Here is an 18,963-nt window from a genome sequence, read left to right on the forward strand (position 1 = left end):
CTCATGATGGATCTCAATCTGGTATCTTTCTAAATTTGGCTTTGTAAATAGTATTTCTAATGCACTTCTCACTGCAGCATCTAGATCTTCTGCTCCCTCTACTTTCACAGTTCCATTGATAGGTTTCAGAGTAGCAGCCGTGTTAGTCTGTATTCGCAAAAAGAAAAGGAGGACTTGTGGCACCTTAGAGACTAACCAATTTATTAGAGCATAAGCTTTCGTGAGCTACAGCTCACTTCCTCAGATGCATATCGTGGAAACTGCAGCAGGCTTTATATATACACAGAGAATATGAAACAATACCTATTCCCACCCCACTGTCCTGCTGGTAATAGCTTATCTAAAGTGATTTCCAGCACAAATCCAGGTTTTCTCACCCTCCACCCCCCCACACAAATTCACTCTCCTGCTGGTGATAGCCCATCCAAAGTGACAACTCTTTACACAATGTGCATGACAATCAAGCTGGGCTATTTCCTGCATAAATCCAGGTTCTCACATCCCCCCCACCCCCATACACACACAAACTCACTCTCCTGCTGGTAATAGCTCATCCAAACTGACCACTCTTCAAGTTAAAATCCAAGTTAAACCAGAACATCTGGGGGGGGGGGTAGGAAAAAACAAGAGGAAACAGGCTACCTTGCATAATGACTTAGCCACTCCAAGTCTCTATTTAAGCCTATGTGACCAGGTCAACTTATGTAAAGATGTTACAATATCGCAGTTTAGATCCAAGAGGAGATTGTAGCCTAATTTTGTGTCTTCCTGAACATGTAAATTATAGAGATACAAAAACAGAACAAGTAGATGCTCAAAGAGATACCAACAGACGTAGACAGCTAAGAATTCCCCCAAGCTGTACAATACCCCCAATAGAAAAAGGGATAGGTATCTATCTTGTGCAGTGTATAAAATATATTTGTTAAATGAGCTATTCCAGATGCAAAAGAACAATTCCATCTTGTAGGCATGACATGTATCAAGTTTGTAAATTAAGAAGATGAACTGGATCCAGTTGGTCTGTGTGATGAAGTTGTATCGTGTCCTTCCAGTGCAGAAAGATTGTTTTAAATGGTTATGTTAATAGCGGCTCTCCAAGAGTTTTCTGTAGTAAATAAGTCCATTCTGTGTCAAAGCTGCTGGTAACATGCCTAGTTTTAATTTTTTTTTTTTTTGTGAGAAATTACTAACTTGGTCCCAGAATAATTGTTAAGAGACAGTGAAACAGGATAGAATTCAGGATATTTGACATAACCTGTGAGAGTTATTAGACCAATTTTGTGCATTTTGACTGGATATCTATAATGCTTTATGCAGCAAGAAACGAAAACAAGGATTGGAGCAGAAAAGCATGTTCGTTCCAAGAAAAAAGCAGCCTGAACTTAGTTCTTTCTCTCTTTTATAATAACATAAATGTTTGTTTAATGTCTTTCATCCGGAAGGATCCAAAGCATTTTATTCTTGACCTCTAAGTGGAGGGATAGTGTGATTTGGTTGGGCTGAGCATGAAGCTAGGAGACAGGAACTTCTGAGCCCTAATCTAGAGACAGAGGGAAGTGAATTAACTTACCCAAGGCCACGAGCAGAGCCAGAAAGAGAACCTATGTCATCTGAGTCCCAGTCCAGTAGTCTATCTACTGAGCCATACTGTATCATTAGAATACTGTGAGAAAAACCTGTAAGCTTGACATTAAAAAGATATCAGTGGAAATATTTCATTTTGTTGCTATATCAGGAATTGTAGGTCAGCCCTTCGGTTGGAGCTGCTGTGTTTAGAATTTTGGAGTGGTGTCGGTAGCCATGCAAAATAAATTTAAATTGGCCTTTTCCAGTTCAAGAGTTCACAGCACAATAAGAGAATCTCATGTGCACAAAGAATTGTTTTTTTCCCTTTTATTCAGACATTACCATTTCAGTTTTGAAAATTTAACTTACAAGCTAAGTCTCATAGTTGCTATAGTCTCTATTGAAAGTTCATGTTTCCTGTGTGTGTTCATGTACGGCTTTGGAAAATGACTCATTACTTCTTTTGGCACTAAAAAAGTTTATTACATTTAGACAAGTAAGAAATTTTGCAGACAGTTGGGAGTTTATACAGTCTCAACCATATGATTTAGGGTGTATTTGGTAAGCACTTGCCGGTCTAGTAAATGATATTCATGGCCCTGTAGTCAGGCTGCTTTTTAGAGTGGAATAAACTACACTAATTTTTCCTAGGGTGCTACATAGGTTTTTCTTACTTGACAATTTGGGACAATGGCCTGTTACTCTCCAAACAGCCTTTAATAATGTTCTCTGGTTTGCGAGTGATATAAAACCACAATTATTGTACATCATGAAGGAAGTAACTTGAGACCTCAGATGAGAAAGCTGGCTTCCCTCTGCAAGTAAGTTTGTTTAAGTGAGTGGAAGTCGGAGGAATCATTTAGAGATGATGATTCAGTGCCTGGCTGCTGCATGAACCTTGGACTAACTTTGTCTTATGTCTGCTGAACTTATTTGTTCCTTACGTTCTTTGGAATCTCTCTGATTTCACAAACACTTCAAAGCACGTCATGAAGGGAGATGGCAGTGCAATTTGGAATCTGATGTGGAAGTACTGCATTTCTGTCAGGACAATCAGGTACAGTAAGATCTCTTTAAAACTTCAGTCCATGATCAGTCTCTTTAAGTTGCATGTGTTACAAACTGATCTCTTCCAATAGCTGTATTATTTTACCCTATATAGTTATCTACGAGCTATGTGAGATTATCATTAGGTTTGATTCCTCTGTTCCCCCCCACCAAAATTTGAATTTATAGTGCAGAGTTACAATAATAAATCTGGAAAGGAAAGTGGCATTTCCCTGCTTTTGGTATCTTGGGAATATTTCCATCTAGCAGCCCATTCCACATGCCGTTGAATGTTGGAATATGAACGAAATCTTGTTTTATACGTATTTGCCAGTTTCCTGTTTTTATTTTGTTCTGTTGACTCACAATTACTGCATGTGCACTTTGCATTCCATAAACAGTGTTTGCTTCAGAAAAGGAAAAAGTTAAGATGTAAATAGGCAACGCTATTGTATAACAAGCTGAATCTTACCTGTGCGTATTATGTGAAAAGGCAGCTTGTTTCAATCCAATGACAGGCTGTGGGTGCTGTGCATCGCTGTTCACATTCTTTGAGTGGTTCATATCTGGCATTCTACATGGCCCTTGCCAAACTCAGTTGCTGTAGATTCCAGCAGAGTTTTTCTGGGAATGAAACCATTAAAGTGAGACACTCGGTGATTGTGTGTTCTCACAGTGGTTAATATAAATATATTTAAACACAGCTAGTCACTTTACTCCTTCTATGCTGTAATTTCTTTATGCAGCAGGGTTGTATGTTTTGAATGGTGTGTTTTGTGGTGCCAACCTCCCTCAAGGAATCGCATAATCTAAATAATTTCTACATTTCACGCTGTGTAATTATTCACAGTGCCAAAGAAACAGTCTAGAGCCTGAATTCCTATATGAACTTTCACAACAACTAAAAAGGGGCTCAGAAGCCTCTTTACCTTGAGGACCCTGACTTCAGATAGCAAGTCCCCTGATCCACAACAGTTATAGAAACTGGATTTGATTGGTAAAACTCTCCTTAATAGAGGATTCAAAGGAGACAAAATCATTCTTAAAGATCATCTGGGTCAGGACTGAAGGCACTGGGATAGGGGCTGTCTGAAATGAACCTGGTTTGTGCTTAAGTACAAGAGCTGCACTCTTCGTAGCACAAACATTCGCCCTGACCTAAATAACATTAGAAGTGCTCAAGGAAAGTGCTGTGCAAAATGTACAAGAAAAATACAAGCATATGCTCTTAATAATGCAGAAACTATTAAAAATTACCAGAAGGGTTTCAAAGATCTCTGAAAAGGAGGACTTGTGGCACCTTAGACAGTAACAAATTTATTTGAGCATAAGCTTTCGTGAGCTACAGCTGCATGTATCCAATGAAGTGAGCTGTAGCTCACGAACGCTTATGCTCAAATAAATTGGTTAGTCTCTAAGGTGCCACAAGTCCTCCTTTTCTTTTTGCGGATACAGACTAACACGGCTGCTACTCTGAAAAAAGATCTCTGTGGGCATTTTGGTTGTAGTGGTTGATCTTTTACTCTTTATTTAATATTCAGCATTCAAGTCATGCTCATCAGTAAATAGCCACTTTTATTTCTTTGCTTCAGTACATTTGTTTTTGTTTAGAATATGTAGGTTGAACATTGGATTAGTTGCTTTCAGCAATGCTTATATGTACCGTAGCTTACATTGGCTGCCATGGCTAGTGCAATGCAAAATAAAGTTCCTCTTTGCATAGTTCTGTGAGCATTATTTGTGAGGTTTTTGGTTGTTTTAGTAGTTAATCAGAACCTCTTTTCTTTGGAGGTAATGGGTACTACCTGTGACTGTCAGGGAGTCCAGAGAAAAAAGAACATTGCCTTTCAAAAATCCTAACTGCCTTCATAATTTCTCTCTCTGTACTTCGTATTATTTTTCTTAATCAGCCCTCACACTCATTTTCAGAAAGCTGAAAGGTACCGCTAACTCATCCTGTTTGCCTCTTATTTATCTTCACCAAGTAGCAGCCTCTCTCTCTCTTTTTTTTTTTCTCTTCTGCCCAGAGGGCAGCTGCTGCAGGAAATGTGATGGGTTCAGATTTGGAAAATGCGAGGTACTATCTTGGAAGTTTAACCTAGGGTTGAATCATATTATGTCTCAGCACAGCGGGATTCACTTGAAGCAGTGTATCATGCTGGCATATGGGTGTGTCTAGTATCGTCCTGAGCATCTGCAGTTGGGAGAATGCCCGAGCCTTCTTGCCACACTGCCAGGTATCTATACACTATTTTTGGACCAACAGAACTATTTCAGTTAGGGATGTGAGGTTTTTATTTTTTGTTTTTAACTGAAATAGCTAAACTGGTACAGCCCCTAGTACAGATGCATTTATGCCAGTATAAATGTGTATAGCACCAGTTTACCTTGTTCCTCTTCCACTACAGGATTAAATTATACTGGCATAAGCACCTTTATAATGGCATATGTGTGTTCATGCTAAGTCATGTTAAGTATACTGGGACAGTTAAAGCAGTACAACTTTTGCGAGTAGACAACCTCTAAATGAGAAATCATAAAAATAAATATCTCTCTGTGAAGGCAAATAAGTATTGCTGTTGACATACTAAATTAGGGTTCTGTCCAGCTCTCGTTAAAGTCAATGGAAAGCTGGATTGGGTCCTTGTTGCAACTGTCCTTAATTAGCATGTGAGTGTGTCAGGGGAGGGATCATGTCTGCCTACAGCTCCTATCTTGCAAATGCTCATGCATGTGTTTAACTTTACTACCATGAGAACGCCCACGGAAATCAATGGTAGCAAAGTTAAGCACCTGCATAAGCATTTGCAGAATCCAAACCGAAGTGTGGTGATACAGCACTTAGCATAATGGGGCTCAATCCTGCTTGGAGTCTTTGCACAGTACTGTCATACAAAACCATACTAAAACCAGCAGTCCAGTGGTACTTAGAAATATACTGAACTGCCTAATTCATACTTTCTTTTCAACTACAGCAGAACCTACTTAGGGTATGTCTTTTTACATAGCAGTTAGACTCCCGTGGCTGGCCTGTGCCAGCTGACTCAAACTCACAGGACTCGGGCTGTAGGGCCATTTAATTGCAGTGTAGACTTCTGGGCACAGGCTGGAGCCTGGGCTCTAGGACCCTGTGATGTGGGAGGGTGCCAGAGCTTGAACTGCAGTCCCAGCCGGAAGCTGTGTACCGCAGTTAACCAGCCCCACAGCCTGAGACCCATGAGCCCAAGTCAGCTGGCATAGGCCGGCCACGGGTGTCAAATTGTAATGTAGACTTACTTACTGTCTAGCAAAATTCCAAAAAGTGAAACTCCTTCCATCTATGAAGTGAAAGGGAAGTCCTGAATTGCTTCAGTAAATAAAAGCTCTGCTTAACGTGAAGCTTCATTCCATTCAAAGGATTGAATTTTTGAAACCCACCAAAAGCCCAGCCAACTGGGTTGCATTTCATTGTCCCACAGAAGGGGCAGCAGGAGGGGACAAATTCAGACAAAATTCATCCTCACAATATATGGGCAAGCAACAGAATTGGTACTTCAGGCGACAGAGAGCAGATGCTAATGCTGCTTTTCCTCCACATCCCTTCTATAGGGGTTCCTGGCTATTGGTCCTGTGTCAGTGATGATTCAGAATCCCCTTTCACAGCCCAGCCCCAATGCTCCCATCCTGCCCACTGTGACTATGTCAGTGTGGAGTCTTCCTCTCTATGCACAAGGAATGTAGAGGCCTCCATGTGGGACTGCTCCATCTATGCTCCCCAGCAAAAGGCTACTACAGGGAGTATATGGCACAGGGGGCCTCCCTCAAGTCCACAGGTGAATTTTCATTGTGAAGTTTCATGCCATTAAAATTTGATCCCATTGCACAAATTCCCTTAGGATGTAGCAATTGTTATCTGTTAACTAAGTTTCAAATGCTTCAGACCAAAAGGATTGTACATTTCCCTGCCTCTGTTCTACCTGTGAAGGGGGAAAATGTTTGCCACAGTCCAGGGGTTCCCAAACTATTGTACATGTACCATAGGTGGTATGTGATCTTGACGTTCCATCCACTCACTATAGAACAATTTTTCAAGAAGGTGGTACATGAACCTTTGGGAGCTGCTGCAGTCTGCTATTGAGTGAGGGGCAAAGAGGAATCTCTCTGCTTGTCTTATTGCAGCATCTTACATCAAAGAGTGAGAAAAGGCCAGTCCTGCTACAGTTACTTCCCACTCCCCAATAAACAAGTTGCCTTCCAAAGCACCCTGTGCATGTGCAGAAGGTGAAGGGTGCACCTCTTGCCACTCCTGGGTTGAATAGGAAAGAATCTTTTACTAAATAAGGGCTTTTCTGCTTATAGCAAATCTCCACTTGTAGTGATGAAAAACTCCCCTGCTGTAAGAGGGCTCCATTGTGTATACTTACCTTGCAAAACATGAATGTGACCTTTGAGGCTAGGGCAGAACACAGCACTATTCATTTAACTTGGTTAGTGTTGTCTTTTGAGTACTTTTCCACAGTTTGACTGCATAATATAAGCAAATATTTAATTAGTATCCAGTTAACATTTTTATTATGCTCCCAGTTGTTATGACCACTGTATTTTCACAGAAAATACAGAGTGGCATTTACTGAACAGGACTGGACTAAAATGATTTTCCTATTAAATTGCTAGTGCTCTTAATAATATGCCATATGCTAGCTTACTCACAAGGATGGGGTTAGTGGTTAGAAGAGCAGACTGGAACCATTTGAGTCAGCAAATCCACAGCCCACAGAGAATAAAATGAAGGGTTTATAATAAAATAACACATAGTTTTCAGATTGCATCTTAAAGTTCCATTTGCAAGTGGAGCAAAATAGTCAATAGTTTGTTTTCCTTGCTCCACACATCTGGAAAAAGTAAAAATTTGTTCTTTCGGTATGTGAGTTGTCATGGTACTTCCTTACCTACCCAGCCCAACATTTTCCATCTTGATTCAGTCATCTTACTTTATTTTTAGTTATTCCATATATTTTTGTCAAAATAGTGACACAAGAACAGTTTGACTTTTCTTCATTTCATCAAGAAAGAACGCTTCTTAGGGGTAGTTACTAAATATTGCATGGAGAGGCCCCAAAACAATAATAATGCAAAATAGAATGTTTCATGGTGAAGAAAAATATACAGGCTTTGTCAAAGTGTAATATTAGATCAAAGGCAGAGACATAGTCGAAGCATTGGACTGAAAGACAAGAACTCTTGAGTTATAATTCAGACTCTGACACTGGTTCTTTCTGTGGATCTGCACAATTTACACGGAGCTTAATCTGCTAACTCGTATTTAACTCTTGCATGTAGTCAGTGTGTACGAGTTACATGATCAGAATCTTAATTTGTTTGTCTTAATTTCCACATCTGAAAATAGGTATAACAATAACCACCTCACGCGGTGGTTGTGAAGAATGACTAATTCATGTTCACAGAGTATTTTGAAGATGAAGAGTGCTGTATTTGTTCAAAGTACTATTATTATAAGCAGCCCAAGTAGCAATGCCTATAATTAAGATTGCCCGACATTATATTAAAAGTGTGTCACTAGTTATCTTCAGGCTAACAGTTTAAACACCAGTATGTAGTCGTAAAAATTGTAATGTATTGGGATGTACACTATCACTAGTTCAAACAAGTCTTTCATGTAGGTTACCAGACTTTTAGAATCTGTATTATTTGTATGGGTCTCAGTTTCTATTATTTCACTAACTGGCCTGTAGTTTTAATGCTGTTTTTTAATTTATAACTCCCGTCTGCAATGTGTCAAATTCGGAAGGCTGTAAGGCAAAGATGTTTGAGTCATTTTAAGTGCTCTGAACATTTACATCTTTGTAACTTCATGCTCAGCACATGGCTCTTCTTATAGCCATTCTTCTCCTGGTTTAATGTAGTGCAGCTATAATTATCTTAACACAAACTGTCCTTTGGGCTGTAGGATCTCTTTAGACTGACAGCACCAATAACTACACACCACTTGGGGAATCTTTAAAAAGTCATTGCTGCTGAATAACAAATAAATTATATTGTGAGGTAAGCATAAAGTAGGTGATAGTCTTTAGAATTTACATATTAGGTATGTCAGTGGACACAGCCCCTGCATTAAGTATGATAAAGAATATTAATATAAATTAATTGGGTAGAACATACTGTTTTTTGGTAATGTCTCTATATAGGACTAGAGAGGAAATTTTAATGTACTTACTAATCTCTGCACACAGCAGCACTCTTTGCTGTAGACTTGTTCTACATGTGAAACATCATTTCTGCTCTTCTGCTTTAACTTCTCTTAACTCTTTAATGTCTTCAACTCAACTAGGGACCTATGTGTTTTGAGAGCAGGCTGACCTGAATTCTACCTTCACTTGTGACAAATAAATTGTGGGCAGCTGTGGTGAGCTTTACAGTGGAAGTCAGAGGGCCTTGGTGGTCACAGATCCATAAAAGCATTTAGTAGTTAGAACAGGAGACAGCAACTAGAACTCCTGGCTCCTGTTTTTGCCTCTAACTTGAGCAAATCAGTTAACACACTGTGAAAGTTACTTATCTCTCTGTGCCTTATTTTACCTCTGTATGAGATGGATATGCTTAACAAAGGTACTGAGGATTAATTAATATTTGTAAAGCACTTCAAGATCTTCTAATCAAAGTGGTGTTGCTAATTATCATTATTACATATTCTCACCTTGATAGACTTGATTTCCCATCAGAATCAAAAGTTACACATACATATGAAGGGGAGAGCAGTCCAATAAATTGAGTGATCTCCATCTAATCACTACTGAGCTTTCATCCATGTTGCAAAACCACTACCCTTGGCATATTTCTACACAGTTAAGAGTCTCAGTTCAAAGCTAAAGATTTGCAGGTCAGGGGTGAGTGCCATTGTATATGGAAATAAATATAGAGCTTGCTAACACTGGCTCAAGTCAGTGACATTCATTTTCACAGCATATAAAGAAAATTATTTAATCCACCAATAAACATCTTTTTAAAGGCACACTACTTTATTTAAGAAACTTCCATTCAAATTTGCTCATGTTGATTTTTTTTATCATCAGCTTGCAAGAAAATGACAATTTGTAATAGATCAGCGTAGGATCTAGGGACTAGTCTACCCACAGACATGCAACAATTTAACTAAATTTCTTTTCTAAAACTAATTTAGTTATTTAGATGCAAGTCTGTGTTTGGACACACTCTTATTCTGGAACAATAGTGGCTCAGGTAGATGTAGCTAGTTAGTTGCAAACTGACTTTAGCTAAATCAACTTTAACTACTTTTATTCTCAGTAAAGAATTTCCACACACTCGCACCAAAATAATGGCACTGATTTTAATTGACATGTTTTATTATTTTGATCCAAATTTGTGTGTAGACCAGCCCTAGGTCCTAACCTAAATTATGCCGAAGTGCTGTATTTTCATGAAACTGAACACTAATGGTATGCAATGAAACCCTAGAAGTCAGAAAGCTGATCCAGGCAGCCTAGAGAAGTTAACAGGAACTGTTTTATTATTTATTTACACAGAAGCTTTCAGAAGAGCTTGTTGATGCAGGTCCACAGTATACTGGCCTGGTAAAACTGTTTACTTTGGGATGGGGGAGTTAGATTATATTTAGGGTACTTTATGTTTTATTGTGCTCACCCAAAGTGATGCATACATCAAAAAGATCTATTTCCTCTGTTTCCTGAGACAGGTTTGGGGCATCCTGCATGTGGCACTACTGAGAAGTTTAGTGTTTAGCACATTACTTTCACTGCTTGTTTCATTGCTTGACAGCTCTTCAAGTCACCTAGAAATTATCCTTTAGTACTGATATTGGCTTGTCCCTGCAGTTCTCAGCCTTTGCTATTAATATTAAATTATGCACTCGTTTAGTTTTTGAACTTTTTATTTTTAACGTGTTTTAAGAAATCCTGAAGATAAATCATTGTTGTACTTATCTTTATAATTTGAATCAGCATTTCAGTGCCTTGTGTAGGACCCCTTTCCTGCACTAAATGCCATTAGAGACTGTAAGGATGTGAAACTTAAATCTTTTTAGTTTAAATGGGATTATTTTCTGAGTTACCAAAGAATAAACTCGGTAGGAGGGAGGGGATATAAAACTTTGAGCTTTCATAGCTTGATCTCACATTCTTCCTGGAGGAATTGGATCACTTTTAAGTAATCGGTGAGTACTGATCAGTTATTGGCAGTTTTATTGGTATAAATGGACACTGTAATGTCTGAACGTACTTTATTAAATGTGGGATATGCAATAACATTTTCTTTTTATACATTTGTAATGTTTAAATTATACCTTTTTCAAAACATCAGCTAATATCTGGAAAACGTTTTTATCATTCACCATCTTAGTTTTTTAATAGATTGGGGGGGTTGTTTTTGGGTTTTTTGGGGGATTTTTTTGCTACCCAATTTAATCTCTTGTTGATTACTGAGTTTTTTGCATGCTGGAATGAAGTTGCATTTAAGGACTTTTTTTTTTTTTTTTTTTTTTTGCTATGCTGTCCATACGATATCTGCATATCAATCATTTTCCTTGGCATCTATAATAAAAAGAGCAAGAATTTGTGTAGTAAGCAGAGTCTTGCTATCTGTCTTCAGTTAGGAATTAATTCATTTTCTCTTGCTATAATTTACTGCGTGACAGTTAAAGAATGATTGAAATATTTGAAGTGTAGTTTTTTACCACTAGATGGGTAAAGGAAAAAAGTTAAGGGTGAGATTTATTTTACTTTGTTTATTAAATGAGTAGAGGTTCTGGGGATGTTTGTTCCACAAAAACTGTTTAAAAGCAAAAGATAGACATCTGCTTAGTTACTTTAGAACCTCAAGTTTGCTTAGTTAAAAAATTCTGTACAGAATTTGAAATAGCCAACACCGATTGCTTGACTAGGCATGCTTGTATGGAATGTTTCTATGATGAAGGTGAACTGAAGTCTATAAATTTGAATGTCACAAACTGATCAATTAAAAATGGTCTCAAGTTAATCACACCTTCTTTTCCAAAAGTCTTAGCAGCATGCATGGTATTTTGCCTTTAATGTGTTCCTATTATATTGTTACATCGTGGTAATGAATAGTATTCTTTCATAGCACTAGGCAGGCACTTTGATGATCTAATGGGGCCAATTTGCATTGGGAGCAATAACATATTTGTAAATTACATGGGAGGAATTGCTACCATGACATGAAGCACTGACATCCAGCTTTCTTTAAACCCATCATTTACATGCAGATTGTTTTTATAATTCTGATGTGTACCTTGATAATATGTTCTGTTTGTCATGTCGCGGTTGTGGGGCAGCCTGCATTCTCATGGCGTATAAACAGCCACAGGTAGGTCACTCGTTTCCTTCCCTAATTTTCACCAAATGCTACAACCCTCTGTTTGTTAATCACACATTTAGATGCACTCTTTCAGAGAGAATCATTGTTTGTAAAAGAGAGTCTGAAGATTTATGCCTATTAATTGAAATGGAGTGGGCCACAATGAGCATATAATGCCTGGGCTCAGTGCTCTGCATTGACTGCCAGTGGTCTGGTAATGATCTGTTAAAGCACAAATGGTGTGAGGTGAAACTGCCTCTCCCTCTACGCTCCATCACTGAAGTTAAGATCAGCTGGGTATTTCTGCTGCCAGTTCCTTGGACAGAAGTCTAGATATGCCTCCAGGCATTTGCACTAGAGCAGAGTGGAAAAAGTCTGTCAGTGTGGTGGTGTCTGTTTGTTTTGAATGTCAACAGGAGAAAATTCCCCTTCTCTCCAAATATCCTATGTTTTGACCAGCTTTAACCCTTGACCTCTTGGCCTAGCTCTGACATTTGGTGTCTTCAGGATATAGTGTTAGGCATATGGATAGAACAGACAGTATATTATTCCTATACAGAGGGCTCTAAATATACACGACTTAGTTTGCCATCTGTGTACACCAGCAAGCTTTGTTTCCCTCTAGCCCTACATCCCCACCTTTGGCCTTTAATATTAGGCATCCAGATTATACTAAAAGAGTCAGATTTTTCAAGTAAGACTGGAACAGTGACCCACACAAAATGCATGCAGGCCCATTGTGCCGCTAACCCCACATTTTGCACAGGCAGGCAGAGAGACTGCTATTGGCAAATACATTTTTATGAACTTGTTTGAATCTGATTCCCAATCAGCTTCACGTCAGAGAAGTGTGAGTTATTTCCTCTAAGAGGTGGGCCAGCTTGAGATTTTCAAATGGTCTCTGGTTAAGTGATTTTCTGATGACTTAAACTGGATTGTGTATTGTGATAAGTATACACTTTCTTATTATTTTTTTTTAATCAGACAGTTTGTTGCAGCTTCATCTGACACACTGTGGGTATATGGATCTGGACTGAAGCCTGCTTCCATGAATGAAAGATTCCCAAAAAGCTACATTTGAGAATTTTGGCTGTTGACATACTAAGTTATGTAACTTTTCAGACTGGTGTATATAGAGATCTGATGATAGAATTTCACCAACAGTTTGTGTTTATTCAAGTTAATGCAATGAACGCATCTAAGGACAAATCTACGGTACAGCGCAACATCTGGTGAAGACGCCCTATGCCGATGGGAGAGCACTCTCCAGTCAGCAGAATACTCCACCTCAGGGAAACTTGCGTCGCTTACGGGGTGGCTTTTGCACATCCCTGAGCAATGTAAGTTATATCGACTTAGGCTGTAGCATAGACCTGCTCTAAATGGCAGGGAGTCATTGAGAATAGAGAAAAACTATGGGATTTTTCACAAAGTACTCTCAATATTTTTTAAAAACCTTGCAACTTTAAAGAAGAAAAATTTCTTAAGGCAACCATCCCAAGCTGTCAATAACCTTTTTTCCCCTTTCAGTCCCTGAAACCATACCATCCTACATTTGAGCCCATCTGCTTAACCTGTGTACTTACTAGGACCTCCATTATTCAAAGGCAAGTGACCCCATTCAGTCTTCTGAGCGTCACACTAGAGCTCAGATCTACTTTTGAATCCAGCCAATCTCTGCACGGAATTTGAGCTGATGCCTAACTTACAAAGAAGAACATAATCCGAACCGCTGTAGGAATAAGGAGAGCCAACACTGCTGAAAGGAGTCTAACTCATGCTGGCAAAGCCTACCATCTACTCCAAGCCTGTGAAACAAACCACTGTTAAACAAACCTTGCTAGGCCACGCTTTTTCAGCAAACCCTTAAAATCTAGACTTACCATGTTGCACAACTTTGCAACTGCTTCAAAGTAAAAATGACCCATGCTCACATCTGACAGTAACTGTGATGTCCAAAACATACACTCATACTGGCAAACCCACAAAAAATTGTTACTAAAATCACCCACCCTTTTAAATTATTAGAGCATAAGCTTTCGTGAGCTACAGCTCACTTCCTCAGATGCATATCGTGGAAACTGCAGCAGGCTTTATATATACACAGAGAATATGAAACAATACCTATTCCCACCCCACTGTCCTGCTGGTAATAGCTTATCTAAAGTGATTTCCAGCACAAATCCAGGTTTTCTCACCCTCCACCCCCCCACACAAATTCACTCTCCTGCTGGTGATAGCCCATCCAAAGTGACAACTCTTTACACAATGTGCATGACAATCAAGCTGGGCTATTTCCTGCATAAATCCAGGTTCTCACATCCCCCCACCCCCATACACACAGAAACTCACTCTCCTGCTGGTAATAATAAATAACAGAAAATAACAGAACGCCACTAGCCGTCACCTTCAGCCCCCAACTAAAACCCCTCCAACGCATTATTAAGGATCTACAACCTATCCTAAAGGATGACCCAACACTCTCACAAATCTTGGGAGACAGGCCAGTCCTTGCCTACAGACAGCCCCGCAACCTGAAGCAAATACTCACCAACAACCACATACCACACAACAGAACCACTAACCCAGGAACTTATCCTTGCAACAAAGCCCGTTGCCAACTGTGCCCACATATCTATTCAGGGGACACCATCACAGGGCCTAATAACATCAGCCACACTATCAGAGGCTCGTTCACCTGCACATCCACCAATGTGATATATGCCATCATGTGCCAGCAATGCCCCTCTGCCATGTACATTGGTCAAACTGGACAGTCTCTACGTAAAAGAATAAATGGACACAAATCAGATGTCAAGAATTGTAACATTCATAAACCAGTCGGAGAACACTTCAATCTCTCTGGTCACGCGATCACAGACATGAAGGTCGCTATCTTAAAACAAAAAAACTTCAAATCCAGACTCCAGCGAGAAACTGCTGAATTGGAATTCATTTGCAAATTGGATACTATTAATTTAGGCTTAAATAGAGACTTGGAGTGGCTAAGTCATTATGCAAGGTAGCCTGTTTCCTCTTGTTTTTTCCTACCCCCCCCCCCCAGATGTTCTGGTTTAACTTGGATTTTAACTTGAAGAGTGGTCAGTTTGGATGAGCTATTACCAGCAGGAGAGTGAGTTTCTGTGTGTATGGGGGTGGGGGGATGTGAGAACCTGGATTTATGCAGGAAATAGCCCAGCTTGATTGTCATGCACATTGTGTAAAGAGTTGTCACTTTGGATGGGCTATCACCAGCAGGAGAGTGAATTTGTGTGGGGGGGTGGAGGGTGAGAAAACCTGGATTTGTGCTGGAAATCACTTTAGATAAGCTATTACCAGCAGGACAGTGGGGTGGGAATAGGTATTGTTTCATATTCTCTGTGTATATATAAAGCCTGCTGCAGTTTCCACGATATGCATCTGAGGAAGTGAGCTGTAGCTCACGAAAGCTTATGCTCTAATAAATTGGTTAGTCTCTAAGGTGCCACAAGTCCTCCTTTTCTTTTTGCGAATACAGACTAACACGGCTGCTACTCTGAAACCCACCCTTTTAAGAAAGGACATCACCAGCATACATCATCAGCAGGGGTGTGGCCATTATTACTGCTCTGGTTAGCTCCACCACTCCTGATAATATATGAATCTACCTGAACAAAGGAGAGAGATGGTCAGTTGAAATCCCCTAAATGTCCAAAATTAATATAAAAATCCATTAAAAAACAAACCCCCCCAAAAAATCTAAGATTGGTCATTTCTGCACCCTACCCTTCATAGTTAGCAGGAGTTCAACCATGCTATAAATTATTGTTGCCTTAGTTTCACTAGAAGTCTTGGAGGTTTTAGGATCTGGTTTTGATCTGCTTTGTTTAAAGTTTGGATTTTAAATGGATGGAATGTGCCTGTACTGCACACACTAAAAAATATTACTAATGCAAGCCCAATATTTTCCCCCTCTTCAGGTTGTCTTTAAGGAGAGTAATTACTTAGCTTTTTCAGTGTGCCTATCATGCTCTATCAGGGATCTATCTATCTAAAAGGGATTGAAAAGTTACTCTTTGCTTGTTTTTTAACCTTAAAAAATTAAGGAATGTCAAGCTTTTGTTCTTCTGTTTTGCTCAGCCCTTAGTTAGAAAAACTTCCAAAATACTTTAAGTAAAGAGGTTTACTCCCAACCGGTTCCTCAGAAATTTGAATTCAATTGTTGCTGAGAGTAAACAATCTAAATGCAACAGGGTTCTACTTGGTTGCTATCTGTGATGTCCTAATCCTTCTAGTTCTCCAGCTGTCCACAGAATATTACAAAAAGAAACAGATATGTAAAGTTTGAATTTCCTAATGGGAAAAAGAAATAAAGTAGGAAGAGAAAAACTCAGGCATCCTTTATACATAGTCAAGGATGAAAAAGGTTGAAAATACATTTTTTCCCCTTTGCAGGTCACCCTCGAAGAGACATTTTTCTATTCGATGGTGGCTTGCCATCTCTCAGTACCTGTTCAAAACCGTCATCAGGCTGGGCAGTTTTTTCTTCCATTAAAATTTGGCCGGGTCAGTCTTGGGGCCTTTACCATTACTATTCTATTGCTCATGATGTTATTAATAAGCAGAATTGTACGCCTAATTCTCCATTTGGGCATTGAAAAATGTGTGCCTTTTTGTTCTTGGAGTGCAAATGTACTGTACATGTCCAAGATAGATGAGAGGGTGATGGTAAACAAAAAAGACCCAGGACACCAGTCTAACCCATTTCCATAGCAGCAGCTCCTAGTTTTTCTTGTCCCCAAAAGCACAAAAGATGGATTTCAGTGTGTCAAAATCTGCTGAGAGAAGGAGGGGGGAAGTGTTCTGTTAAGTCATCAGAATTCAGCTAAAGGGATCACAACTTCTACAAAGCTTAAAAGAAAATGTGTACCCCTGGATGTCAGCTATCCATTCATTGTTGCTAGCTTTTCTTTTAGAGAAGTAAATTATTAAAAAAGCATAATTCTAGGGTGCATTCAGTGTTGTGTAACAATCTTTGAATGCCTTGGAATTTATCTTTTGCCTATGGTAATTTTCAGTCTTCTGAGCTCATGTGTCAACAAACTAGTCTACTGTGTTACCATTTCCCCATGGGCTTTTAAAACATATTCATCTAGGGGAAATCTATGGTCCATATGGACAGTTTGTCTGAATATATTAATAAAAATCAAATGTAACATTTTGAAAGGTAAAGCCTATTCACAAGAGAAAGTCACTCTTCTCTGATGAAATGACATGCCAGTTTTATGTGACATTGACTAGTGGTTTCTGGATCTCAACTGTAATGAAAATTTTCCTAACAGAGTTACAAATTACCTAGTATTTTCCTCTTCGCATTAAAATACAAAAAAAATTTGATAAAGTCATGACTATTCTGTTGAATGAGTTCAGTGTCAGGGGAATTTGCTAATGATGAGGATTTTCTGAACCCACATATCACACAACATTTGCTGTTAAAGGCTGAAAGAAGCTAAATTGAAACAAGCCATAGATCCAAATTAATATAAATACCTCAAGTTGTTTGTTTAGCTCTCAAAAAAAGAAAAGCACATGGCTGATAGTAAAGGTCTCAAGCTAGAGTATCTTGTTTTTTGGCACACATTTATATGTGCTTCCAAATCCTCTTCGAAACATAGATCTTTCTAATTAAACAACTATGACAACAAACACTGTCCAGCTATGGGTCAGGAAGAAAGTTCAAATCCCAGATGGTCACTATCTATACATGACCCATCTACCAGATGCGTCCCCATCATGTTCCACTAATTTTTTTTCCCCTCAAGTGTTAAGGCAATTTGTGATAGTCCTAATCAAATATGTATGGGCCTCAAGATTTTTGCTAGGAAGGATTCTGCTAGTGCTTGGTTTCACAGCAGCATCTATGTGTTGTAATTGAGAAGTATTTTTCAGGTAGAAAATAATGGAAAGGAAATAGTGGAGGCAAAGGAGCAAAGAATATTATCTTACTTCTGAAATAGAGTGAAAGAAGTTAAAGAAGTGTAAGATGAAAAAGCACTTTGGTATAGTTCAGTTGTACTCTTTCTGTGGGAAAAGAGAATGGTTATCTAAAGTCCTTATGTATATTGTGATATTGTCCATCTTGACAAAAATATTTGACATTTTTAGTAATCATCACCAATAAGCCTTGGTTGGCTGTAAAAGCCTATTGCCAATGAGAGCTATAGAAATAAAAGGCACTTCTTATTATGACTTAATATTGTGATGGAATGATATTAAGCAACATACAGTAGTGCAGATGGCAGTATGTTGACTTAAAGTGAGCTTCTTAATTACATTTTGAATATTTCAGAGACCAGCTTTCTTTTGGAAATGAAAACTTCTATCTCAAAGTCTTTGTGTTTCTAGAGCTTGTTTGTTTTTGTAATATTGTACAGTATTATTTCAGCACCAGTCCAAACAACCGATAGGTTCAGTGGTTTGCCTCAAACAATGCTGAACTGTTTAAATACGGCTGGGCCAAATCTTGCTGTCTTACGCCCACCTTTACTCCTGTTGAAGTCAAATAAATAAGGTGAGGAGGACCTAACAACCTATTTTGCCTAGTTATAATTTCTGTTTGATTGTTTTAAATTAGATCGGTTTCAGAGTAGCAGCTGTGTTAGTCTGTATCCGCAAAAAGAAAAGGAGGACTTGTGGCACCTTAGAGACTAACAAATTTATTTGAGCATAAGCTTTCGTGAGCTACAGCTAACTTCATCGGGTGCATTCAGTGGAAAATACATCGGGGAGATTTTATATACACAGAGAACGTGAAACAATGGGTATTACCATATACACTGTAAGGAGAGTGATCAGGTAAGATGAACTATTACCAGCAGGAGAGAAAAAAAACCTTTTGTAATGATGATCAAGGTGAGCCATTTCCCCATATTTATTCCCTCCTTCTCCCCCCCACTGTTCCTCACACGTTCTTGTCAACTGCTGGAAATGGCCCACCTTGATTATCACTACAAAAGGTTT

At 38.9% G+C, this 18,963-nt stretch overlaps 1 protein-coding gene and 1 long non-coding RNA gene across 10 annotated transcripts in view; one reads left to right on the plus strand and one right to left on the minus strand.

The window, feature by feature from the left end:
* LOC311524252 overlaps positions 1-3,198 on the minus strand; it is a 55,169-nt gene extending 51,971 nt beyond the window's left edge. Inside the window, exon 1 of the long non-coding RNA XR_014712509.1 lies at positions 3,089-3,198. This is a non-coding gene — a long non-coding RNA (uncharacterized lncRNA). The remainder of the gene's footprint in view (positions 1-3,088) is intronic.
* IQSEC1 (IQ motif and Sec7 domain ArfGEF 1) overlaps positions 1-18,963 on the plus strand; it is a 716,009-nt gene that overhangs the window by 477,992 nt on the left and 219,054 nt on the right. Inside the window, exon 1 of one of the 9 annotated variants that reach the window (XM_084635161.1) lies at positions 2,394-2,626. The exons of the other annotated variants lie outside the window; for them this stretch is intronic. Within the exon in view, the coding sequence (XP_084491287.1) occupies positions 2,559-2,626 (68 nt within the window). The 5' untranslated portion in view covers positions 2,394-2,558. Of the gene's footprint in view, positions 1-2,393; positions 2,627-18,963 lie in introns of those variants that run through there. 9 annotated transcript variants of the gene reach the window in all.

Source organism: Lepidochelys olivacea (genome assembly GCF_965140295.1).
Source record: "Lepidochelys olivacea isolate rLepOli2 genome assembly, chromosome: 7".
NCBI classification, from domain to species: Eukaryota; Metazoa; Chordata; order Testudines; family Cheloniidae; genus Lepidochelys; species Lepidochelys olivacea.